Source organism: Epinephelus fuscoguttatus, linkage group LG24 (genome assembly GCF_011397635.1).
Source record: "Epinephelus fuscoguttatus linkage group LG24, E.fuscoguttatus.final_Chr_v1".
Classification (NCBI taxonomy): domain Eukaryota; kingdom Metazoa; phylum Chordata; class Actinopteri; order Perciformes; family Serranidae; genus Epinephelus; species Epinephelus fuscoguttatus.
The window spans coordinates 17870114-17893338 of NC_064775.1; the positions used below are offsets into that span (position 1 = coordinate 17870114).

At 40.4% G+C, this 23225-nt stretch overlaps 1 protein-coding gene across 1 annotated transcript; it reads left to right on the forward strand.

Moving 5' to 3' along the window:
* The first annotated feature begins 345 nt into the window (after nt 1-345).
* Nucleotides 346-23225, forward strand: LOC125884965 (sodium/potassium-transporting ATPase subunit alpha-1). Its single transcript, XM_049570301.1, has 23 exons — nt 346-540; nt 956-1066; nt 4815-4874; nt 8968-9069; nt 9239-9340; nt 9432-9545; nt 9760-9894; nt 10724-10841; nt 12345-12613; nt 12716-13024; nt 13695-13829; nt 14601-14793; nt 14888-15063; nt 15149-15285; nt 16552-16702; nt 16852-17020; nt 17121-17275; nt 17413-17536; nt 17628-17773; nt 17865-17995; nt 19559-19660; nt 21173-21264; nt 23027-23225. Exons 1-23 carry the CDS (start codon nt 529-531, stop codon nt 23053-23055), a joined length of 3072 nt encoding a protein of 1023 aa, XP_049426258.1. The 5' UTR covers nt 346-528; the 3' UTR covers nt 23056-23225.

Here is a 23225-nt window from a genome sequence, read left to right on the forward strand (position 1 = left end):
TGTTGCAAGTAAAGGTCAAAGTGTATCTGAATGGAAAAAGTGGAGTGGATATTGCAGAGAGACTTAATGAGTAAGAGTGAAAGAAGAAGAAGGGAAGCGGTGAGAACAAAACAGGGAAGTTGAGCAAGCTTTACCCCTCCCCTTTCTCCCATACTCCTCCTCCACCGGTGCCTCCCTCCCCCAGTAAACCCCCCGCACCACCACCACCACCTCTCACCCCTCCAGCAGTCCAACACTACAGCTCACCTGTCCAGTTTCACCCCTTTCTGTCTCCCCTCCCCCCAAGCCCCTCCTCCAGGGGCAGGTGAGCCAGTTGTGGGTATAAAGGTATGCTAACGTGAAGCAACCTATCTTCTCTGCTCTGGGTAGTGCGGAAGACACAGGACGCAACAGGGCTGAGTGAGAGAGAGAGTGTGTGTGTGAGAGAGAGAGAGAGAGAGAGAGAGAGAGAGAGAGAGAGGCGGAGTAGGAAAGTTGCAATTTAAAAAAGACAATTGGATTGACTGTTCTCAGACTAGCGTTGCAACCATGGGGCTGGGAGTAAGTATTGGAGCTCTGTCACATGTTTTGGACTAGGTTCTTAGAGTCTTTAGATTAAGATTAAGCTGGTTATGATTTTCAGTTTTGAGCGCAGACCGAGTTTTTGTCACAAGTTATTGGTTAAGTCTGACAGTTGTGGTCTGCCTCAAGTACTTTGTACCTTTAGCAGTTTCGAAACCAGTTGTGCAAGCGTGCTGTTTTTTCTTCTTCACACTTTTTAAATTGGAAATTTTTATGGGGCATTCACAATCCTTCTAACAATGATTAACACAGGTTTTACAGCATGTTTGAACAGCAAAGTTGACACTGCTTTCTGCTGTTGCTCGAGCAACTTTTGAGGAAGCCTCAGAGCAGGCTTCCTACACGTGCTCGTTCTTGTTCAGAAGCTTATTTTGTCTCACTTTCTTCAATCCAGAGAGGGAAAGATGATTACAAATTGGCAGCAACCTCAGATGGCGGGGAGAAGAAACGGAAGAAAGGTAAAGGGGACAAGGATATGGACGAGCTCAAGAAAGAAGTTGATTTGGTGAGTACACAAAGAAATGTGAAACCAGTTTGTGATGGTTTAAATGCTTGGATTTCAGTATGGCAACACTTAATTTGTAAATAACTTTGTAAACATGTTCATAACCTCCAAAATCCACCTTGATTCTAATGGGAAGGGACAGGCATTCAATAGAATGACCTTCTTGAACTTTACAACCATTTCCTCCCATACACATTGCTCACCTCATGCTTAATGTCAGCCCTATTCAGGTCATGTTAACACTCTTGGTCACTGTAAGTCACTGTCATCAGTCACAGCAATGATACAGTCACGGCTAGGACAAATCTCTGCTTTGACCTCATGGCCAGTCACATGAGATGTAGCTGTCTGCCCTGTATTTCATAAAGATTGCTACTTTAGACCGCTGCATGTACTGTCACATGTCATTATGGAGTTCACAACTATACTTAACTTCTCAGTCATGCTTATCTAGATTAGTTTTCTATGCTGAGATGTTGGGTGAGAAGCTCTGTTGTCATTATTGTCTTCAGTTTCTCAAAACATATGAGCTAGTCCTGTTTTCCCTCAGCCGGTAAACATACATTATTATGCCTTCAATTTACTTCCAGACTCTCAGATCATGAGTTGTTCATTTTATCTCCAGCCACAATCACACGGGAACTAAACTCAGCTACTCTGGGTGCAGAGACCTTTGCAGAGTTGCATGCATAGAATTTTAGGTGGGTTTCCTGTGTAGAACAGTCACCCAATTTCCACTGGTGTCAGCTTTTTCTCAGTCTGTATCTGTAGCCAGCTGAGGTCACTTCCCAAGGTCACTCTTGCATTAAGTTCATCCCCAAGTCAATTAAAGGCCTAATGACTGATTTCATACCACCGACTGTATGTTGAAATATCCAGTGGTGGCATTTTACAGGCATAAACACATTTATTAAAGGTGTTGTTAAGGTTTCATCTGTAGCTTGAACTATTTCTCTTAACCAAAGCTGTTCTCACTTCAGTGTTTGACCTTGTGGCCAACCTTAAAATGCCTCGTTAAAGACAAAGCGCCTTTTAACTTCTGTCGGATAGTGTCCTTCACAAGGTCAGATCACAAGGAGACACATTCAGGTCTCATCTTAAAGTAGATGTTAATGAACATCTTAATGTCTTGCTTGTAATTTAATAATGTCATTATAATAATTTTTCTGTAATTTTGTTGTATTATGTCTTGATTGGTCTTTGACTTTCACAAGGTCATCATGTAAAGGAGCAGATTGATGCTGTCAGTATGTTGCAAATACGCTTATGTAACTTTAAAAAAGCCAGAGTTACAACAGAATATAAAAGTCGTGGCTTGTTACCAGCTTTATAATTAATTCTGTAATCACTGATTGTTTTCTCTGCAACAGTCCCTGCCCAATGTCACCCACCAGGTCACTGAGTACTACAGGTTATTAGGCAATAAAAGAACCATCTAGGTGACATATTAATGATTATTGTCCATACATCTTAACTAGATCTCAAAGTCCTGCCGCTTCTGAAGGACATCTCAATGCCATAGCAACCGTATCGCTAACTTAGCATGTCATTTACTGCAATTAACAGCAGGCAGTGTCTTTAGTGTTGAAATTGTGCTGTGTCTTCAGAAAGGTTGATTTTCCGAACAAAAAATTGTATTGATGATCCTCAGGTTTCAGATTTGGTTAAAGAATAATAGCATATTGGGCAGTGGTAAAACAGTAATAAGACTGTTGGTGGGTCTCTATGGAGTTGACATGTTAATCATTATTGCACTGTCATATTTGCGCCACCATACAATTAACTGAGGCGTCAAAGTCCAGCTAAGGCAGACAGTGGTTACCATTCCCATAGCAACATAAAGCAGCTGGTGATTTGATAAAATGCTAAATATAGAATCACATGCACTGTGATTGAGTTCAGCATGAAGAAGAAACTAGTCCAGGAGTGTGTGTTTGGCCGTGCGAGCATTATCCAAATGTGTGTGTTTATGAGCCGGAGTATCAAGGCCAGTGAAGAAATTTTCTCTGCGGGCTTCAAAAGAACTGCTGACAAACAGTCCAAAAAAGCAACAGTAGTTTGGGGCATGTGATAACACATTATCCACGGCACATTTGGCACCGATCACTTTACTCGCTCATTATAATGCAAAACGGTGGCAGGCCGGGCAAAACTGTCCAATTACACCACTTTTTTCAACCGACCGTAAAGAGCGTAATGTAAAGGAACTCATCTATGAAAGGCTCAGGACTACACATTTTCAGTGCTCAAATTGCTGTTATGTAAGTGTATAAATTCACGTATACTCGGTGGATGCAAAGCATACAGTTCTCAAAGGTCAATGTAAACTTGCCCTTACATAATATAATGGGCCACTGTTACTGAGTGGTGTGAACTGATGCTTCATTCATTTCCCTCATTCATTCATTCACTATGGACCAGCAGTACCTACGAACAAAGCTGCCATCTATTATAGGACGTTTGGGTTTACTGCAGATCATAAATGGGGGTCTGTTTTAACCAAACAACCATATTATCTCTATAACAGGATTGAATATGCAGATATTTTCCCTTATACTACATTAAGTCAGAATCTGGTTTATTGCCAAGTAGGTATGCACATAAAAGGAATTTGCTTTGGTGTATTGGTGCATAACATTAACAAAGAAAGACAACTGGGATAAAAGTAAGTACTGCAAAAATCAAGAAACATATATAGAACAGAAGGAAATATATGATACAGTACAAGCAAACAGCTACAACATGACGTACTTCTTTGTGCATGATTGTTGCCTCATTCTCAGGATGTAGCAAGCTGACTTTTATTCCACAATAAAGTAATTGCTGGGGGAAATAAACTGTTACTGCCATACTGAAATGGAAATTTCAGCACTGTTACAAGACCATTACAGGAATTTGTCACATACGTGAGATCAGTAAACCAACACAGAAACTAACGTAGGCATGTGGATGTTTCACTCTTTGGGAGTTTGTGTAAAGATTACAATACTTTGTTTTCACGCAGTATAAAAAACTAAAGGTGGGAGTCAGATATTATTGCAGATCATCCAAATGACAGTGGAAGAGTCTCTATTCATTCACTCACTGTAGGCGTTATTCAGCAAACACAGCGTAGGCACATGAATGTGGCAGCTCCTCTGGTTGTTCATTTGCACTGTAAATTGCATTTTACCCCACTCTTTCATTCAGTCTTTGGTAATTATAGACACTGTGACCAAATATTTACCTGAAAACAACACTTCTGCCGATCAAATCATTCAACAAATTTATTTTGACGTCACTGATATTGATGTGAGTGCAGCTCTGAAAGGGTAGGTTCCACGGAAATGTCACACACGAGCAATACTCTTGGAAGCAAACATCAGTATATCAGTTGGTTGACATTGATTCGGCTAGATGGGCTGTTTGCTCACAGCAAACTGTTTGGATGAGTCCATACGTAGCTGAGCTCATAGCGGCTTAGCTCTTGTGTTTGGCTGCAAATTTCCAGTTTTACTCGAATGTCTGCTCTGACTAATCTTAAAATCACACTGTATGGACCGGCATGCATCCATAATCTGATCCTGATCAGATGGCCGATTTTGCCTTGTCATCTTTATGTCCCCTGTGTCCCTCTGGAGGACATGACAGGACATTTTTTAATCCTCAAAGGAGATAATATCTGCAGGTTTTAAAATGACAGGGATTTTAGCTTGTTTTACGCAATGTGGCTCAATCTCTTTCATTCTCTGTCTCTTTCTGTCCGTAGGATGATCACAAGTTAACCTTGGATGAACTTCACAGAAAATATGGAACCGACCTAACCAGGGTGAGTACTCTGCATGTGTGTGTGTTTGTTTTTTAGTGTGTGTGTGATCCACAGAGGCAGATAAGCCCAGAGGGAGAGGAAGATCTCCCAGTACAAACTGAGGTCAAAAGCACACGACAAGGCACAGATAGGCATTACACTTGTAGATACTTTGTCATTTATTTATCCATTTTAGTGTGAAAAAAGAGAAAGAAAACCTCTCGCCAGTGTCCATTTTACCCCCACTGGAGTTTTACTGACCCCCTTTTTTGTATATATTTTTTCTTTTACCAGTATTTTTACATTGTGTGTTGATGTATTGTAAAAAAAATATGTACAGCAGTAAAGTTCCCTTGAGATTTGGTTGTTTTCCCTTAGTTCTTACTATGTAATGTTAATGCAGGATTTTACAAAACACACTGCAGTCACTATTTTCAATGTTTTCATTTCATAATGAATGTTATTTATATTTATTTTAGACAGTCAAAGGTGAGGAAATCATAACAGACTTGTGTTAACAAATGTAGGAATTCTGTCTTTTACGGAAACAGGAAGTGTTGAGTTAACCCTTTAAAACCATATATATATATATATATATATATATATATATATATATATATATATATGCCTGGAAAAGAGCTTAAAATTATAGTAATTCTGCAACACAATTTTAGATATCAGAAACAAAATCAGAATCAGAAATACATTATTGATCCCAGAGGGGAAATTATGATTCTTAACATTTGTTCCAATGAAAAGAATAGAGAATTATATTAGAAGTAAAAATAAGAGTATGAAAAAAAGTATGTAAATATAGAGCAATTAATGAAATAAAGAGATATGAAATGTGCATTAAAATAAAAATAAAATGTGCATTATGCTACCATTTTTAACACTAGTTAAGATGTAAAAATTAAAATATTAAAATAAAATATATATTGTCACTGTACTGAGGCTGTAAGTGTAAAAAACTAACTACAATATATACATCAGTAGAATAAACAACAATACAATTTGAGTAAGCATACGAAATATGAAGTTATGTGCATTGTATGTTGCATTAATATATACATAATACATATATAAAGATATATAATTATGATATTTATACATATAGTTTTCCCTGAGCTTTTTAAAAATAATTTTTAAATATATAATTTTTTGCAATTTGTGGAATGTTTCTTACCCAGTTGGTCATTGTCCCCAGCAGCACAAGAAAAGTGTTGTTGCTCCAGGTTTCAAAGTGCTAAAAATACATTTTTAAAGTTTTTTATATCTGTGAAATATTCTACAGATACAGACACTGAAACTAGTGAAAGGTGTAATGTTGCTAGTGTGATGTCAGCATGACTATCAACAGATCATTTACACTGTTCTTTTTAGCCGAGAACTGCATGCGTCACACTTACGCGACACTCCAAATCACTAAATAAGTAATATAGTCTCTTTAAATCACAAAAAAAATATATTCAGGAAAAGACATGAAGCACAGTCCTGCAAAGGAGAGCACTTACTTTGTTTTTGTGTGCACCCATGTGTTCTTTTTGGCCCTGAATATGCTACAGTAAGGATAATGAAAAGGAAGTCTACAGATCTTTCAGCCAATATAAACAAACTGAAGACAAGTACTCAGTACTCACTGAAACAGGGTGATTGGCTTTCCATATGTGGTCCCCACCTTCCACTTCCCCTGCAAATGCACAACCCTGTGGTTAATTGCTGCAACGCCTGCCTCAGTGTGAATGCAGCCTCAACATGCGCCCAGTGAGAGGTTCCACGAAGCAAACACGCTGCTCAGGTAGGAGGTGACTGCAGGAGACAGGTACAGACTGCATAATAAGAGGTTAGCCAGCCAAGAGCGCATTGCATAATGCCTTTCACTCTCTCCACATGTATTTGAAAGAATCACAATGCATTTCAACGGTTATGTGTCTTGAAAACAAGACACTGCTCCCAGTGTCTGGCTGTGCAGATAGTTTTAGTTTTATTACCTCTACCACAATACAATGGAAAATAATAATAGTAATAATCTTAAATTTGCCTTCAGCTTCACTGAGGGTTAAAACATGTCATAGTAAAATCACAACACAATAAATAACACAACATGTTACAACAAAGTTTGGTGTGAAAGCATTGTCCTGAGGGTAATTTTATGAATTCTTTAAAAAGAGAATGAACGAACAGGATCAGCAACAATTTCTTTTAAATGTTCAACACAGTTATTTCTGCTCTTAACCAATAATTTTACTGGCCATGTTTGTACTTCTGGACAGTCTATTTTTATTCTTAGCCCCCAGGTGTCCATACCATGCACACATGTTAAGATGGGTAAACTGACCCTTTAAAGAGTCAGGGCTACACAAAATTTAATTTCCATGTTTCAACCATGGTCTTCATCAAGCTTAGGGCACACACACAAATAGACTCAATCCTATTACACAACTCAATACAGTCCTACACTGGCCAAAAGCTTGACTGATGCTGATTATCCGCTGAAATCTGATCTGTCTGAGTTTGCCCCAAAACAAAGACTTCATTCACGCAGGAACACCACTCTTATTGACCCTACCAACAAGAAAAAAACACTGCTTTTCACTCCTGGTTCCCCTCCAAAGAGAGCTGCAGGCACAATTTACTCTAATTCTCCTCTATTTTTTTAATCTAAGAAAACGTGACCTTGACCATGTTGAAGTACGCACTGTCCAATGATAACACAGATACAACCTGATTGTCCTGTCTCCTTCTCTCACGCTGTTACCACTTTTTCCATATCAAAAGCCGCAATTGCCCCTAAATTGCATTTTACCATCTAATTACAGGCTTGTGAGAAGACGAAGCAGTAATTGTAAGATTACTGAGACCTTTCTTCCTGAAAGGAAGAAAGGTCTCAGGTGTTTTTTGTTTCAACCAAACTTTAATCCACCACCTCCTGAAGTAATAGTGGTGCACCTGTTTACCAAATAAAACAGTTCAGTTGGAAACACGTCGCTCTGACTCGTCCTTCATAGTGCTTCCCTCCAGTAAAGGAGGACAAAGCTGCAGAGTAGCAGGTCAAAAAACAGGATGCCCCGGTTTTTCTTTTATGATTTTCCTTAGTTTACACAGACATAAACACACCCCCTGTCTCTTCTTTCTGTCAGGCTGCCAAGCATGAAAGCATGTATAGTGTTGTAGCTAACATGCACAGTTAAAGGTGACACATTGTGCCCTTTTTTAAGGTTCATACTTGTATTTGGGGATTCTACTAGAACAGTTTAATGTGGTCAAAAAACACTTTTTTCCCTCATACTGTCAGCTGTATTCCAACACATTGTCACTCCAACCTTTCTATGTCCACATAAGACGTGCAAGGTACCCTGGGTGTGTTGGTTGCTGACGTTCTCGGATTGCATGCATTGTCGTCTTTCAAAATACACTTCAGTTTTCACAGGAAATTTGCCGTTTACATACAGTCCCTTTCAAAATAAACCTACTATGTCGATACAACACCGCAAATTGACATTTTTTTTGCTGTGAAACTATAACAGTGGTCAGCTGCATATCATGCCGACATTAAAAGACGGCTTTTATCGTCAGCGCACCGGAAGTCACTGTCCAAGCGCCCAGATTTCAACGACTTTGGATTGAGATCTGGTTGCTGTATTTACCCTCTGTCTGAAATCTGCATTTTAGCACCTGTCTTTTTAGGTCCCCTCCTTTTTTTAAAAAGCCCTGTTTGCTCTGATTGGTCAACATTTCCAGGTCTTCTGTATTTCAGTGTCTCTGCACTGTCCTTGCAGCCAGAGAATGACTGTGACAGAGTATGGCGGCACTTCCTTCTGTGAAATATCACCAATTAAAAAACAGGATTATGAGATGAAATCAGGGAGAAATTAACAACATCAGCAACCACGATTACGTTTCCCTGATGTTAGTGTGTAAACACTACCAGCAAAGTATTCAGAACAGTCTGAAGCCTGAGGTTTTTGCTCACAGGGATTACTTTTACATATGTTTACCTCATTATTTAAGGTTAAACATGAGCATCTGACATTGTAACATTATATTCATGACAGAAAACAAGGAAAAGCATAAGAGGTCCTCTTTTAAACCTCTTTTTTGTGTCTGTTTTTAGGGTCTTTCCAACTCCAGAGCAAAAGAGATCCTGCTCCGCGATGGCCCCAACGCCCTCACGCCTCCTCCCACAACGCCTGAATGGGTCAAGTTCTGTAAACAGGTAAAGTCACTCCCTCTGATCTGAAATTCCCAGTTGGGAGCTCAACACTTTGTTATGCAAAAGACCAACCTATTTGCATATTCAAAACCTTTAAATACAAATTCACTCAGATTTGCCAGTTAAACCGGCTCAGTCTTGAAACTTTAATGTTGTTTTGTCTTGTTTCCAGTTGTTTGGCGGTTTCTCCATGCTACTGTGGATTGGTGCTATCCTCTGCTTCCTCGCTTACAGTATCCAGGCTGCCTCAGAAGATGAACCAGCAAATGATAACGTAAGCAGGTCTTTGTTACAGTATGATATTAATTAAAGAAATAAAACATCCAAAGATGAACTGACAAACAGTCTTTTCTCTCTCACTGTAGTTGTACCTGGGTGTTGTGCTGTCTGCTGTCGTCATCATCACTGGTTGCTTCTCCTACTACCAAGAGGCTAAGAGCTCAAAGATCATGGACTCCTTCAAGAACCTGGTCCCACAGGTGAGTTTTCTGCCCTTTATATTATAGACAGTATCACTGAAAAGCATTTAGTTGCAGTTCTTTCCAAAATGTCAAATCTTCAGTAGCTCCTATCAAATCTAATTCATCTAAATTCTTGCTGCCGGGAATAAAAACAAAACCCACTCAGAGAATTGATCACATTGATATGTACAATTGCCCTAAAAAAACAAAAATTTCATTTCTGTTTTCATAGCAAGCCCTGGTCATCCGTGACGGTGAAAAGAAGAGCATCAATGCTGAGGAGGTGGTGGTCGGAGATCTGGTGGAGGTGAAAGGTGGAGACAGGATCCCCGCTGATCTGAGAATCATCTCTGCACACGGCTGCAAGGTCTGAACCTCAAAGACTTGTTTTAATCTTACCTTACAGACATTGTTATGGAGCAGTGGTTTGGAACAACTCTTAAGATATTAAATATTTATGTATTATTGTAGGTGTGGAGTATTAGCTTTGGTCAAGTGGTTACAAAGACAAAAGAAATCATGACTCACTCGCATACAGTCTGTCAGTAAGTCATGGTTAAAGTTGCTTAACATCTGATGGGAAATACTGTATGTTGACAGATGTGGTTCATGAAGTTTGCTTCCTCTTTTCACTTTCTGAAAAGGTTTCTTTTGGCTCAAAGATCTAAATCACATCGTCTTAGTTGTAAACTTGTTTAGTTTGATCCTCAGTTGGTTTAATTTTGACCTGTGTCCAGTAGACAGGTTATTTTTACTTATTTGTATATCTTTAGTACTTTAGTACTTCTTTTTTGCTTTACTTTTTAATCATTTTGCACAGAATCAAAACTTTATAAAATCCATAAATCACTGAATAGTTAAGGTCCAAGATGTCAGATCTCCTGACCCAGTATGAACCTCACAGACCTCTCAGGTCAGCTGGTTCTGGATCACTGGTTGTTCCCACAGTTGAAACCAAACATGGTCAAGCTGCCTTTGGCTTCTCCACTGCTCAAATGCGGAACAAATTGCCAGAAAAGCCAAGACTTTCAGATCCCAGCTAAAGAACTGTTTGCCCTTGCTTTTATTTATTTCCTTTTTTATTGTTTGATGTTTTATGATTTTTTTTTGTGCTTTTACTTGTGGATTCTGTGAAGCAATTTATGTTGCCTTTGGATATGAAATGTGTCTATAAATAAATTTGCCTTTGCCTTCAGGTGGACAACTCCTCTCTGACTGGTGAATCTGAGCCTCAGACTCGTACTCCAGACTTCTCCAACGACAACCCTCTGGAAACCAGGAACATTGCTTTCTTCTCCACCAACTGCGTTGAAGGTAGAGAACTAACAAATTGCAGAAATTACTGGGTCAGAATTAATCCAAGTCCAAGTTAGAAGGAAATTAAACTTACAAAAGCTTTGAAAGAGGTGGAGATACTGTAAGTCGATATAAAGGCCAAAGTCTGTCACTGATTGAGTGAGGGATGAGGTTGCGCAATTGGTCGGTTAAATTGGAGTTTCCCCATTGACTGTCGCTTTTCCAAAATGGATAGGTGCGACAGTGTTTCGGCTGGTAATGTCTTTGCCTCCACAATCAATCGCCCGGTCCACTTCCTCAATACATACTTAGCTGTTGTTGCCATACAACCATTTGTTACACTTCCTGCAAACCTCAATCCAGGAAGCAGTTCCCGCAAATTTAGGGGGAGGCTCTGAAATATCTCAGTTTTGGGTGCCTCTTTTTTCTGTACAAATTCATATTTTCATGCATGTTGGTCAAGTGAGAGAAAAAGAGTGCGCTCAGAGCAGACAGCTGTTTGGGATCGGAGCATAAAAGAGGATAACAGTAGAATTGTCGAGCCGTACTAAATGAACAGAGTAGGTTTCAGTTTGTCCATGAGTAAATGCTGCAGCTCCTTAAGACCCAAGTTCAGTTACCATAACCTGTTTCCCAACTGGCATGTTCATAATTGCCATGGGAAGCAACCTAGGCCTGGTCTGTCTAACCAAGTCACATACACCATTATCTGTCCCCTGTGTGTTGGCATGTGAATAAGATAGGACAATAACACTTCAGATGAGTAATGAACAACAACTAATTGTTAAAAGTGATTCATTATGTTACTGAATTTATGAAATTTCAAGGGCAAGTTCGGTATTTTTAAGCCTGGACCTTATTTTTACATGTTTTAGTTTCTGAGCGACTAATGGGAACAACACTTTTTGAAATTGGTCCAATATTGAGCAAAACTGCTGCAGCCAGCTGTGACGAAACTGGCTGCAATGTAACCACCTGGGACATGTTGGCACTGTCAGTGTACTTCCACTACAAGTGCTTGTTTTTATGCTCTGATTCTTATTCTATGTGTCTGACAACATTTTGGAAAAGGTCCATACAGAGATGGACCTTTTTGTTAAAGAGCGAGATCCTTTTTTAAACCACAAACAGCCCCAAAATCATTACCGCCAACCCACCAGACTCCATTTAAATTAGCAGTAATTTAAGCATGTTTAGCATATTTTCACATCTAACTGGTTAAATCAAATGTTTATTTCAACTAAACCAGAGTACCACAGTAGTGTGGTATATAGTGACAAAATTACTGTTTATTTAAATCAAGTCTGGCTGGTTTGGTGATTGCAAATTCAGGGTTGTTTCTGGTTAAACCAAAAGGATCTGACTCTTTAACTCTCTTGAACTTTCTGTAGGGATCCTTTTCACAATGATGTCAAACACTTAGAGTAATAAGCCTCTTTCACTGCTGTTGGTTGCAGCAGTAGGTAACAATTTGGCCACAATTCAGCACACTGACCAAAACATCACTTGCTTTTTCTTCAGGTACTGCCAGAGGAATCGTCATCAGCACCGGTGACAGAACCGTCATGGGTCGTATTGCCACCCTGGCTTCCAGTCTAGAAGGCGGAAAAACTCCCATCGCCGTTGAGATTGAGCATTTCATCCACATCATCACAGGCGTGGCCGTCTTCCTTGGTGTTTCCTTCTTCATCCTTTCACTCATCCTTGGGTATGGATGGCTGGAGGCCGTCATCTTTCTCATCGGTATCATTGTCGCCAACGTGCCAGAAGGTCTCCTGGCTACTGTCACTGTGAGTTGTGGTGTCCGGCATTTCTGCTGTACACTTGAATAAAATTTGTTGATACAACGACTGAAGATATTATAGATATAAACACTTGATTTCTGTCGCTAGGTGTGTCTGACCCTGACTGCTAAGCGTATGGCTAAGAAGAACTGCCTGGTGAAGAACTTGGAAGCTGTCGAGACCCTGGGTTCCACCTCCACTATCTGCTCTGACAAGACCGGCACCCTGACCCAGAACAGGATGACCGTGGCCCACATGTGGTTCGACAACCAGATTCACGAGGCCGACACCACAGAAAACCAGAGCGGTACCTCTTTCGACAGGAGCTCGGTCACCTGGAGCGCCCTGTCCAGAATCGCCGGACTCTGCAATCGCGCCGTCTTCTTGGCAGAGCAGAGCAACGTACCCATCCTGAAGGTGAGAAACTCCCCTGGTTACCAAACACTAAACGTTTTGCTCTAGTTCACGCATTCTGATTACCACAAAAGAGCCTAAATAATTCACCAGTGGAGGAAGGTATCAATAACATCATCTCTTATTCCTGGTTGTACACAAGCGAAGAGCAGAAATTACCCTCATCACCTCAGATATGAATGTTTTTCTTCCTTTTTGTTGAATTGGATACAATACTCAAATGAATCCCAAGATGCAGTGACTATGTGGGAGGTGACTTGGCATTATGACTTGGCAAGAAACTTTTTGGATCCAGCAAAATACAAATGCAGCCAGACCACACTACAAATCTTTATAAAGAGCACTCAGCATAATTAAAGGCCTTTTCAGAAATATATAGCTGCAGCTATAGAAAGAGGTGGCCAGACAGACCCATTGATTTATTTCTTAATGAGTGCTGACAGATCTGTTTTTTCCACAAACTGTATAATGGGAGCAGGATGGATATTCAAAAAGATGCTGTTTGAAATTTTGTGGCCATTGTTGTTGAAATCAATGGGAGGGATTTGACTTGATTGGAAGTGCATGAAAAAATTTTGCTTCTGTGTTAGATTAGTTTTTGCATTTTTCATAGGGTTACCAATGTTTTCCTCAAATTGTGTCAAACCCACTGATCCTCTGCTTAAATCCACAGAGAGATGTAGCTGGTGATGCCTCAGAAGCTGCCTTGCTGAAGTGCATTGAGCTGTGTTGTGGATCCGTTAATGGCATTAGAGAGAAATACCCCAAGGTTGCGGAGATCCCCTTCAACTCCACCAACAAATACCAGGTAAACAATCCCGATATTTTCCCATGACATCACAGCTTCTAAATTTGTTCCACATGTATTTTGTGCAGGTGAAGTGTTGCAGATACAGAGTTTACTTGTAGTGGTATCAGAGGGAAATGTCAATTTACGCCCTCTGCTGGTTGGGCTTATTCATGTCTTCATGGACCAGTTGTTAATGTAATATTTATGAAAAGTTTCTTCTTTTACAACAAAAACAAATAAAAGCAAACAAATAGACATGACAGGAGAATTTTTTTTAAAACTGTTCGCTCACAGAAAAAGTGTACATATACATGTCAGTCCATATGCATATGTCCATATCCAGTTGCATGACTTCAGCGTCACCACCACAAAGAGGCTGTAAACCCATGTTAGACATGATGACGTTCTGTAGTCTTGTTTAGCCATTTTTGTTAGCAACTGTCTTTTTTAAGACACATAAAGGCATCAAAATTTCATGTCATTTTACTGTATATACTGTTCTAATGCTTGGCGAAGATTCAAAGAGTAGTTGGAGCAAACAAATATATATCAAAATTTATTTTATTAGGATAATCCCCTTGAGATGTATCATCTCGTTTTCAAGGAGTCCCAAAAATCCCAGAGAGACTGTCAGGGATGGATGCTGAGCAAAAAGAAAATGTTATCCCAGAAACTCTTGGGTTCACTGACCTTTTTTTTTTTTTTTTTAGAAATTAGTTCTAGCACAGTTTAGAATAAAACTGTGATTGTGACAAGTATATAAAATCTAGTCCTGCTCTTGTCCCACAGCTCTCCATCCACAAGAATTCAACTCCTGGAGAGACCAAGCACATGCTAGTGATGAAAGGTGCCCCAGAGAGGATTCTGGACCGCTGCTCCACCATTATGATCCAGGGCAAAGAGCAACCTCTGGACGATGAGATGAAAGACGCTTTCCAGAACGCCTATGTTGAGCTGGGAGGACTTGGAGAAAGAGTGCTGGGTATAGCATAGCTCCATTCAGCTACATGCTAACGTTGTTAATGTGTTGGGAGAGAAAAGTAATCTGACAAGTATTTTCTTCCTGTCTTACCCAGGTTTCTGCCATTTCCACCTCCCTGATGACCAGTTCCCAGATGGCTTCGCTTTTGACACTGAGGAGGTGAACTTCCCCACTGAGAAGCTGTGTTTCATTGGCCTCATGTCCATGATTGACCCTCCTCGTGCTGCTGTGCCAGATGCTGTGGGCAAATGCAGGAGTGCTGGAATCAAGGTAAGTGTAGTCTTTTCAGGTGTACAGCACAAGTATGTATTATTTGAAGACCAGAACCTAATACTCTTATCCTCTTCTCCCTCAGGTTATCATGGTGACAGGTGACCATCCCATCACAGCCAAGGCTATCGCAAAGGGTGTGGGTATCATCTCTGAAGGTAACGAGACAGTTGAAGACATCGCTGCCCGCCTGAATGTACCAATCTCAGAGGTCAACCCCAGGTTAGTACACTTACTAAATCTTAGTTCTGAGTGTTCTTGTGGCACTAGATATTAAGAATAAGAATTCACTGAAGATATACACCCTGCTTAAATTGATTTTCATTATCTAAATTAAATCTTTTGAAACCTGTCTCTTCTGCAGCAGTTCTTCCTTATACTTGTACTAATAGAGCAAAATTAAATCAGCGTTAGCTAACGAGGCAATCTACTCAGCCAAAAAGGCTTTTACCATTATTTCACTGCAGACAAATAAATCTACATGAGTCTCTGAGCTGGTGGCTTTACTTTTCTTCATCAGCAAGTTTAGTCTGGGTGTTGGGTCTGGGTCACTGTCACGCTGCAAAAATACTGTCCCCAAAAACAGCAGAGTCATCATGCAGGAAATTTCCTGTTTGCCAACTGATGAAAAATATCATCTGTTAAAATCAGGCTTAATGTCAAGAAGGATTTCACACACAAGCTATTTGCCTTGGTGGTTTGTGCATAAAAGTAAGGTAGGGTTAGGCAGTATGGCCTATAAACAGTATGGGGATATTTTTAGACAGTATTGTGATACATGATATATATCTTGATATTGTGAAATCTCTAAACTACTATAGACTACTTAAATACTAAACTACTGAATAAACTACTGTTACATATAAGTAAAATAAAGTACTTTTAGGGGGCTGGAAATGTTCGTGTTTTTGCTGTGAACTTGAATCTTCTGGTCAACAGTTAGCTGTTAGCTGTTAGCTGTTAGCAGTTAGCGGAACATTAAACCTTTACAGTGGCACCATTAAACGTGAGGATTTATTCACTGGGAGTCAGAAACCGACGAACAGCTTTCAAGTTTATATATTAATAATATTTGCAAGTTGCCCTGGTGCTCCATGGTGGCAAAATGCTACAAAGCACAACATATAATACAATATATCTCTTTAAAAAAATAGCTGTCTCCTGAAAAAATATACTGTCCTGTACCATGGGACTTATAAAATGTCAAAATGTATGTACTGTCTGAAGTGAAGGTCTAATAATTTGGCAGGTTCTGAAGATGTTTAGCACTTTATTCTAAATCTAGCTTTTTGCCGATGATGCCATAGTCTTCTTTACAGGGCATCAAGACCAATTCTGTTCGTTTTCTAAAGAAATTTCCTGTTTCCTCATGATTGTTCATGATTTTCACTTCTTATTGCCCTGATTACCCCATCCTTAGTTTTTCTCTCAGAAACAGGATGTGGGATTACAACTGTTGTCTTAACGCTGCTGTGCTTTCCTCTCCAGGGATGCCAAGGCCTGTGTTGTCCACGGTGGCGAGCTGAAAGACATGACCGCAGAAATGCTTGACGATGTGCTGAAGTACCACACTGAAATTGTCTTCGCCAGAACCTCTCCACAGCAGAAACTGATTATTGTGGAAGGTTGCCAGAGACAGGTCAGCATAAAAGAGAATTTAAGACATGTTTACAGACACACATTGGGATTAACAGCTCTCAGAATGGCCCGAGATTTTTTTAAATGAGAAAGTTAAAGCTAAATCTTGCAGCAAGTCGACATCCTAACACTTCCTTTCCCTCTCAACAGGGAGCCATTGTGGCTGTGACAGGTGATGGTGTGAACGACTCCCCAGCTCTGAAGAAGGCTGACATCGGTGTCGCCATGGGTATCGCAGGATCTGACGTCTCCAAGCAGGCTGCTGACATGATCCTGCTGGATGACAACTTTGCCTCCATCGTTACTGGAGTGGAAGAAGGTACACCGAGGCTTATATCTGCAGAAATGTGAAAATACAGACTGTGAAAAGCATCGATTTCCTCACTCTCCTCCTATTCATTTCTAAATGACTCTTTCAGGCCGTCTGATCTTTGACAACTTGAAGAAGTCCATCGCCTACACTCTGACAAGTAACATCCCAGAGATCTCACCCTTCCTCCTCTTCATCATCGCCAACATCCCTCTGCCCCTGGGAACTGTCACCATCCTCTGTATTGATCTGGGAACTGACATGGTGAGCTCTTTAAACAGATTTCTTGACATTGTGCAAATTTTTTATTAATGGAAAGTCATTATAAAATCCAATCTGTGCATAATGTGAATTTGGATGCTTAGTTTACTTATTTTTCTTATTTTCTTGCTGTCTCCCAGGTCCCTGCCATCTCCCTGGCTTATGAAGCAGCTGAGAGCGACATCATGAAGAGACAGCCCAGAAACCCCAAAACAGACAAACTGGTGAATGAGAGGCTCATCAGCATAGCCTATGGACAGATTGGTAAGCATACCTCATGGTACATAAATGATTTTTAGATGTCCAGACAGTTTGTTTGGTGCTTTTCTAAAATGCTGCTCATCTCCTCTGTTAGGTATGATGCAGGCCACAGCTGGGTTCTTCACATACTTTGTGATCCTGGCTGAAAATGGTTTCCTCCCGATGGACCTGCTGGGGATCAGAGTCCTGTGGGACGACAAATATGTAAATGACCTGGAAGACAGCTACGGACAGCAGTGGGTCAGTAACATTTTATCTGTCTCAATCAGATTTTCAAAGGAAGAACAGAAAAGGAATATGTGCTCATCTTGTTAAATTTTCTCCTCACCAGACATACGAGCGCAGAAAGATCGTAGAGCACACATGTCACACAGCTTTCTTCGCCAGTATTGTGATCGTCCAGTGGGCCGATCTGATCATCTGTAAGACCAGGAGGAACTCCATCCTGCAGCAAGGAATGAAGTATGTACATGTGGAGACATACAGGACCTTTTAAGTACAGAGAGTAACTTCCAAACTTGTGTTTTCTGACATGATAAATTCAAGCAGGGTACTTCTATAGTATATAAAATATAATATATAAATTGGGGCTGTTCGATTATGGCAAAAGTCATAATTTCTGATTATTACACCCTCACAGGTTAAAGGGGAAAAAGAGCCGGTAACAATTGGAATGCATTAGAATATACATTTTCAAATTTTGAATATATTTCAAGCTTTTATCCTGACGGTCTGAATAAATAGCTGAATTTGTTGCTAGTCACTTTTTAGTAATAAACTAGAGTCTAAAAAGTTGCTGAATTCACCAACTTGGCAACACTGAGTTCACCACTGTAAAGGAAAGAGATGCCCTGGATTTATAACACATGAAAAAACAGCAACATTGCCAAATTGCAGCGCAATAATCATTTTATCTTGATTATCTTGTTTGAATAATAGTTGGGGGTGGCACGGTGGTGTGGTGGTTAGCACTCTCGCCTCACAGCAAGAGGGTTGCCGGTTCGATCCCGGGTGTGGGAGCCCCTCTGTGCGGAGTTTGCATGTTCTCCCCGTGTCAGCGTGGGTTCTCTCCGGGCACTCCGGCTTCCTCCCATAGTCCAAAGACATGCAGATTGGGGACTAGGTTAATTGATAACTCTAAATTGTCCGTAGATGTGAATGTGAGCGTGAATGGTTGTCTCTATGTGTCAGCCCTGCGATAGTCTGGCGACCTGTTCAGGGTGTACCCTGCCTCTCGCCCGATGTCAGCTGGGATAGGCTCCAGCCCACCCGCGACCCTCAAGAGGATGAAGCGGTTAGAAGATGAATGAATGAATGAATAATAGTTGGAAGCCAAAATTATAATTGAAAATACAATTTGATGAGCCGCCCAGACTTTGATACATTATATTTCAGTTACGGCAGACTTTCTTGACAACAACAATGAGTTTCCATCCACCTCTTTTTATGTGCATTTTCAATTAACTTGGCAAGGCGAAGTGGAAAATTACTGTATAAATAAAGGTCAATGTAGTGACGTACAGTGACTGTATAACGTTAGACCACTGCAAGCTCTTTTCATCGTGTATGGATGACTTTTAACACTAGAATTAGAATTAGATTTTATTTCTGTCTGCAAGTAGAAATAAGAACATTGTGTATTCATCTACAAATTCATGTAAATAAAGTCACAGCCTCCCACAGAAAATGGCAAATACTTAAAAGGTAGGCTGAAGCTCCAGCTTATAACACCTACCCTTTTAACAGCACATCATAATTAACAATCAACAACAAACCAAAACAGGCAACAAAAAATATTTTGTTAAAATTCGCCTGCATTAGGATGAAAACCCAGATACTGTAGTTTCCATCAAATGTCAAAACACCCGAGAGTAAATTGTTTAACAAGAATTAGTTTTACCTTGTAGGAATATTTATAGCTTCAACGGTTGTCATTACGACAGGAATCACAGTGTTGAATGATCTCAAGTTAATAAAAGTACCTAGTGAAATTGTTCTAACTGTGTTGACTCTTTGCTTTCACAGGAACCGTATCCTCATCTTTGGTCTATTTGAAGAGACAGCTCTGGCTGCCTTCCTGTCATATTGCCCAGGCATGGACGTTGCCCTAAGAATGTACCCTCTCAAGTGAGTAACACACACACTTATATACACCTATACTATTATTTTTCGAGTTTATGAGCACAATTAAGTGCATCCCTATTAAAGTGCTAATACATGAAATCCTCTTTTCTGTTGTTTTACTGACTTTTACTGCACGTCCCAATACGTTTGTATTCCCTGATGATGAAGTTTAAGTCTGTGCTGTTTTAGCTTCATTATCTTGTTTAAAAAAAGGTGGATATTATCTGGTGTCACTGGTAATTTCCACTTCAGAGGCAGACTGAAGCAGAAGAGCCGCTGTGCTAATGAGATTCTTTGCCCAGCAGAGAAAAACAGAAAGCAGTAAAGAGCATGTCAGGCTCATTAGCTCAGGTGTTTCCTCACCTTGTTCTCCTCGTCATTGTTGCGCGTCTTCCTCTACTCCCGCTTCTCCTTTCTTCTTTGCCAACTTTTCATCTGTTCCCAGTGCTTCTGTCTCTTCAGACTCCTCACCCACCCACTCACCTTTCTTTTCGGATGACTGCTGATGTTTAACTAACCTTGGCTTCTCTTCCACTCCGTCTGAGAGTCTTTTGTCTCTCTTGCCAGGTTTTGTCTTCGTGTCCCTATTTCTGTCTCGTCTGTGATCAGATTGTTTTGTTCTTTTTTTATGTCTGTCTTTGCCTCTGAGGATCTCTGTTTCTCAATGAATTTTCAGATATGACATGGAAAGGTGTTTATTGATAACAAAAACCCAAGATGTGCAGAAAATGGCAGCAAATATTGAATCAATTAACATAAAATTTAGCTAAATAGATTGCTTTTTGCATTTGTTTGTAATGAAAGTGAAGCATGTTTTGCTAGGCACCTTGTGTTTTTGCAAGGGCAACCTGCAACACCTTCTCTTGAAAAACCTTTTAACTTAGTACAGAAAAGCCCCCAACGTCATTGCCATTTTTTCCCCATTGTCCAATTAGACAAATTGAGAGGTGGTGATGACAAGTGGTAGCGTACATGGTTCATGTGTTTAGCCAATGTGATCTCAATTTCAGCGTCACTCTAGGCAAGTTGCAAAACATACTAAATAAATTGTAGCCTCATCTACTTTCTAACATTTTACCAACCATAATTAGGCACAAAAAGTGACAGCAGATTGTCAGACTGTCCCCAACTCATCCTAAAATAAGCCTTGAACCGACCATCATCCAGGCTAAACTCCTGGACCAGCTGGTGGTACTTCCTGGGATTTCTCCTCTTTCTGAGGGTCTCATGTCCCCACATGGATCTCAGAGTTTAAGGTACAGATCTGTGAGTTTACTTCACAGCAAAAAAAGCAGTTAAGCTAAGGGCAGGTTATTCGGTGGTTGCCAAAAGAAGCCACAGCAAGCTGCAAAAAGCACTTTGTCTGATCGGAGCCGGCTTCAACAAAATAGGCAGCGCTGTCATCTGTTTGGGGCCAAGAGCAGTCCACAATTAAAGACACTAATAAGTATCATTTAAAATCTCCATGTGATGGTTTGTGTGCTCAATCTCTGTGTCTGTCCATCCATATCTCAGGCCATGCTGGTGGTTCTGTGCCTTCCCCTACTCCCTCCTCATTTTCCTGTACGATGAAGCCAGAAGATATATCCTCAGACGCAACCCAGGCGGTAAGACCTTTACTCACTCTCCTTTTTGCTTTTTGAGGCAGTTGAAACTTGACACATTTCTGCCTCTGCTCTCTGTATTTGCACAGGGCAGGATTTTGGCCAAATGAGAAATCAGATTCAGAAGAAAAAAGCTCTGTCACATTAAATTTTGTCGCTGTCCAAAGAAAACAATGTGTCTTATATTTCTGCAGCTTTGATTGAAGTGTTCCTTTATGGTCTGAGAAAATTCTCCTCCTTCACAAGCTAAATAAACCATTTAAAACCCCATTGGGTTTGCTGGGAAATGCACAGTGACAGAGCTGAAAAGGTTGGTATTCTTAGATCATTAAAAGTTAACTGTTCGGAGACACATTGTTTTTGCAGGACGGGAACAATTTATTCTGTAAGCGCTGGTTAATGCTTAATTCATGTTGCCGTGACACCAGGAGTTTTACTTTAATGCTGATGTGAATTTCAGGGTATTATTATAGAAATTAACCAAAATACCAATGCAAAAAGATCACAAAATAATAACCCCAACGAACAAATCAGACATGACCTGACGTGATGATGTAATGTCAGTCATGATATACAGCGTGATGTGTAATACAGAGAGCAAAAGAGCAGAGGTGTATCAGTAAATGATGTATTGCAAAGTTGGTGAACAACATGTGTGTTCAGTATGAGCTGTGCATGTGCTCCTGTGTCTATTTTTGTGTGTGTGTGCCTGTGTCTGTTATCCGCGCCACAACTGTGTCCCCACACAGACCAGTGAACTGTGGCAGATGGCAGAGCCCCGGTGGGATTTCAACCCTCAACCCTGCCTTTGTTAATGCCTCGTTCCACCCACGGAGCTGGGCAGAACCTGCATGCGGGGCTGGCTGTGATGCAGCTGTGTTTGTGTGTGTGTGTGTGTGTGTGTGTGTGTGTGTGTGTGGGTCTGTTACATCTGAGCCCCTCAGCACAGATCAGTGAACATCCTATTGCCCATCCATGGTGAATAATGTGTCACAATCAGACAGAACAAAACAAGTTGAGATGACACAGTTTGCACTTTCTGGGATTTATTTTAAGTTGCTCAAACAAAGTCCTAAAAATGAGACATGTCCACTGTGTGCATGACCCAAAGCGAACTGTCCTTCAGGTTATTTTTAACCCTGGACTCAATCAAGTTTTGTAATTTCACTCAAAAGCGGGAATTCCAGCCCAGTGATTTTTAGCCATCTGTGAAACACAATTGATTCAGGTCTAAAAATAAAATACAGCTTTTAGTCAGAGGGGCCAACAGATGCTAGATAATAGCATCCACACCTTGGAGTCACACCAGCCTCTAATCTAGTGTTATTTGACTGTGCGTACATGTAATGATGCATCGCAAACCACAGCTCCTCGTGTTGATAGGTCAGAGTTCTCCTTTTAGTCATACATTTGGCCTCAAGGATGATATCATCTCATGAGCAACCGTGAGACAACAGTGACACAACCTCCATGTCCCTGCGGGCCACATCCCTTAATGGCATTGCCAAGGAAGTCTCGGCTCTAAATTCAGGACGTGTCTTGCTCACGCTCCCTGATGTGGTCTTGTTTGTTTGAATTACTGTCAGCCAACATGAGGGATGATATCATCCTGCAGCCTGAGTGCAAAGTTAAAGGTCAAAGCTGTTTTAAATCCATCCTTTCTTTTTGATTCATCTGTGAAAGACAACAAGGAGAATTTAGACCCCAAATATGAGGAGAAACATCCAAAAACTATGTCCCTAATTCTGTCTCCTTTGGTTTCTAGGTTGGGTGGAGCAGGAGACATACTACTGAGAGAACATGACACAAGCAACGGAGTGCACAGTCAGTGCTTCACAGTTCTTTACTGCCATGTTACATATTTGTCTGAGATGTTAGTCAGACCCCAAAAACACAAGCATGGACAAATTAAAATTATTTTGATGTATATGTCATTCACAATAAAACATTTCCGTACCATTGTA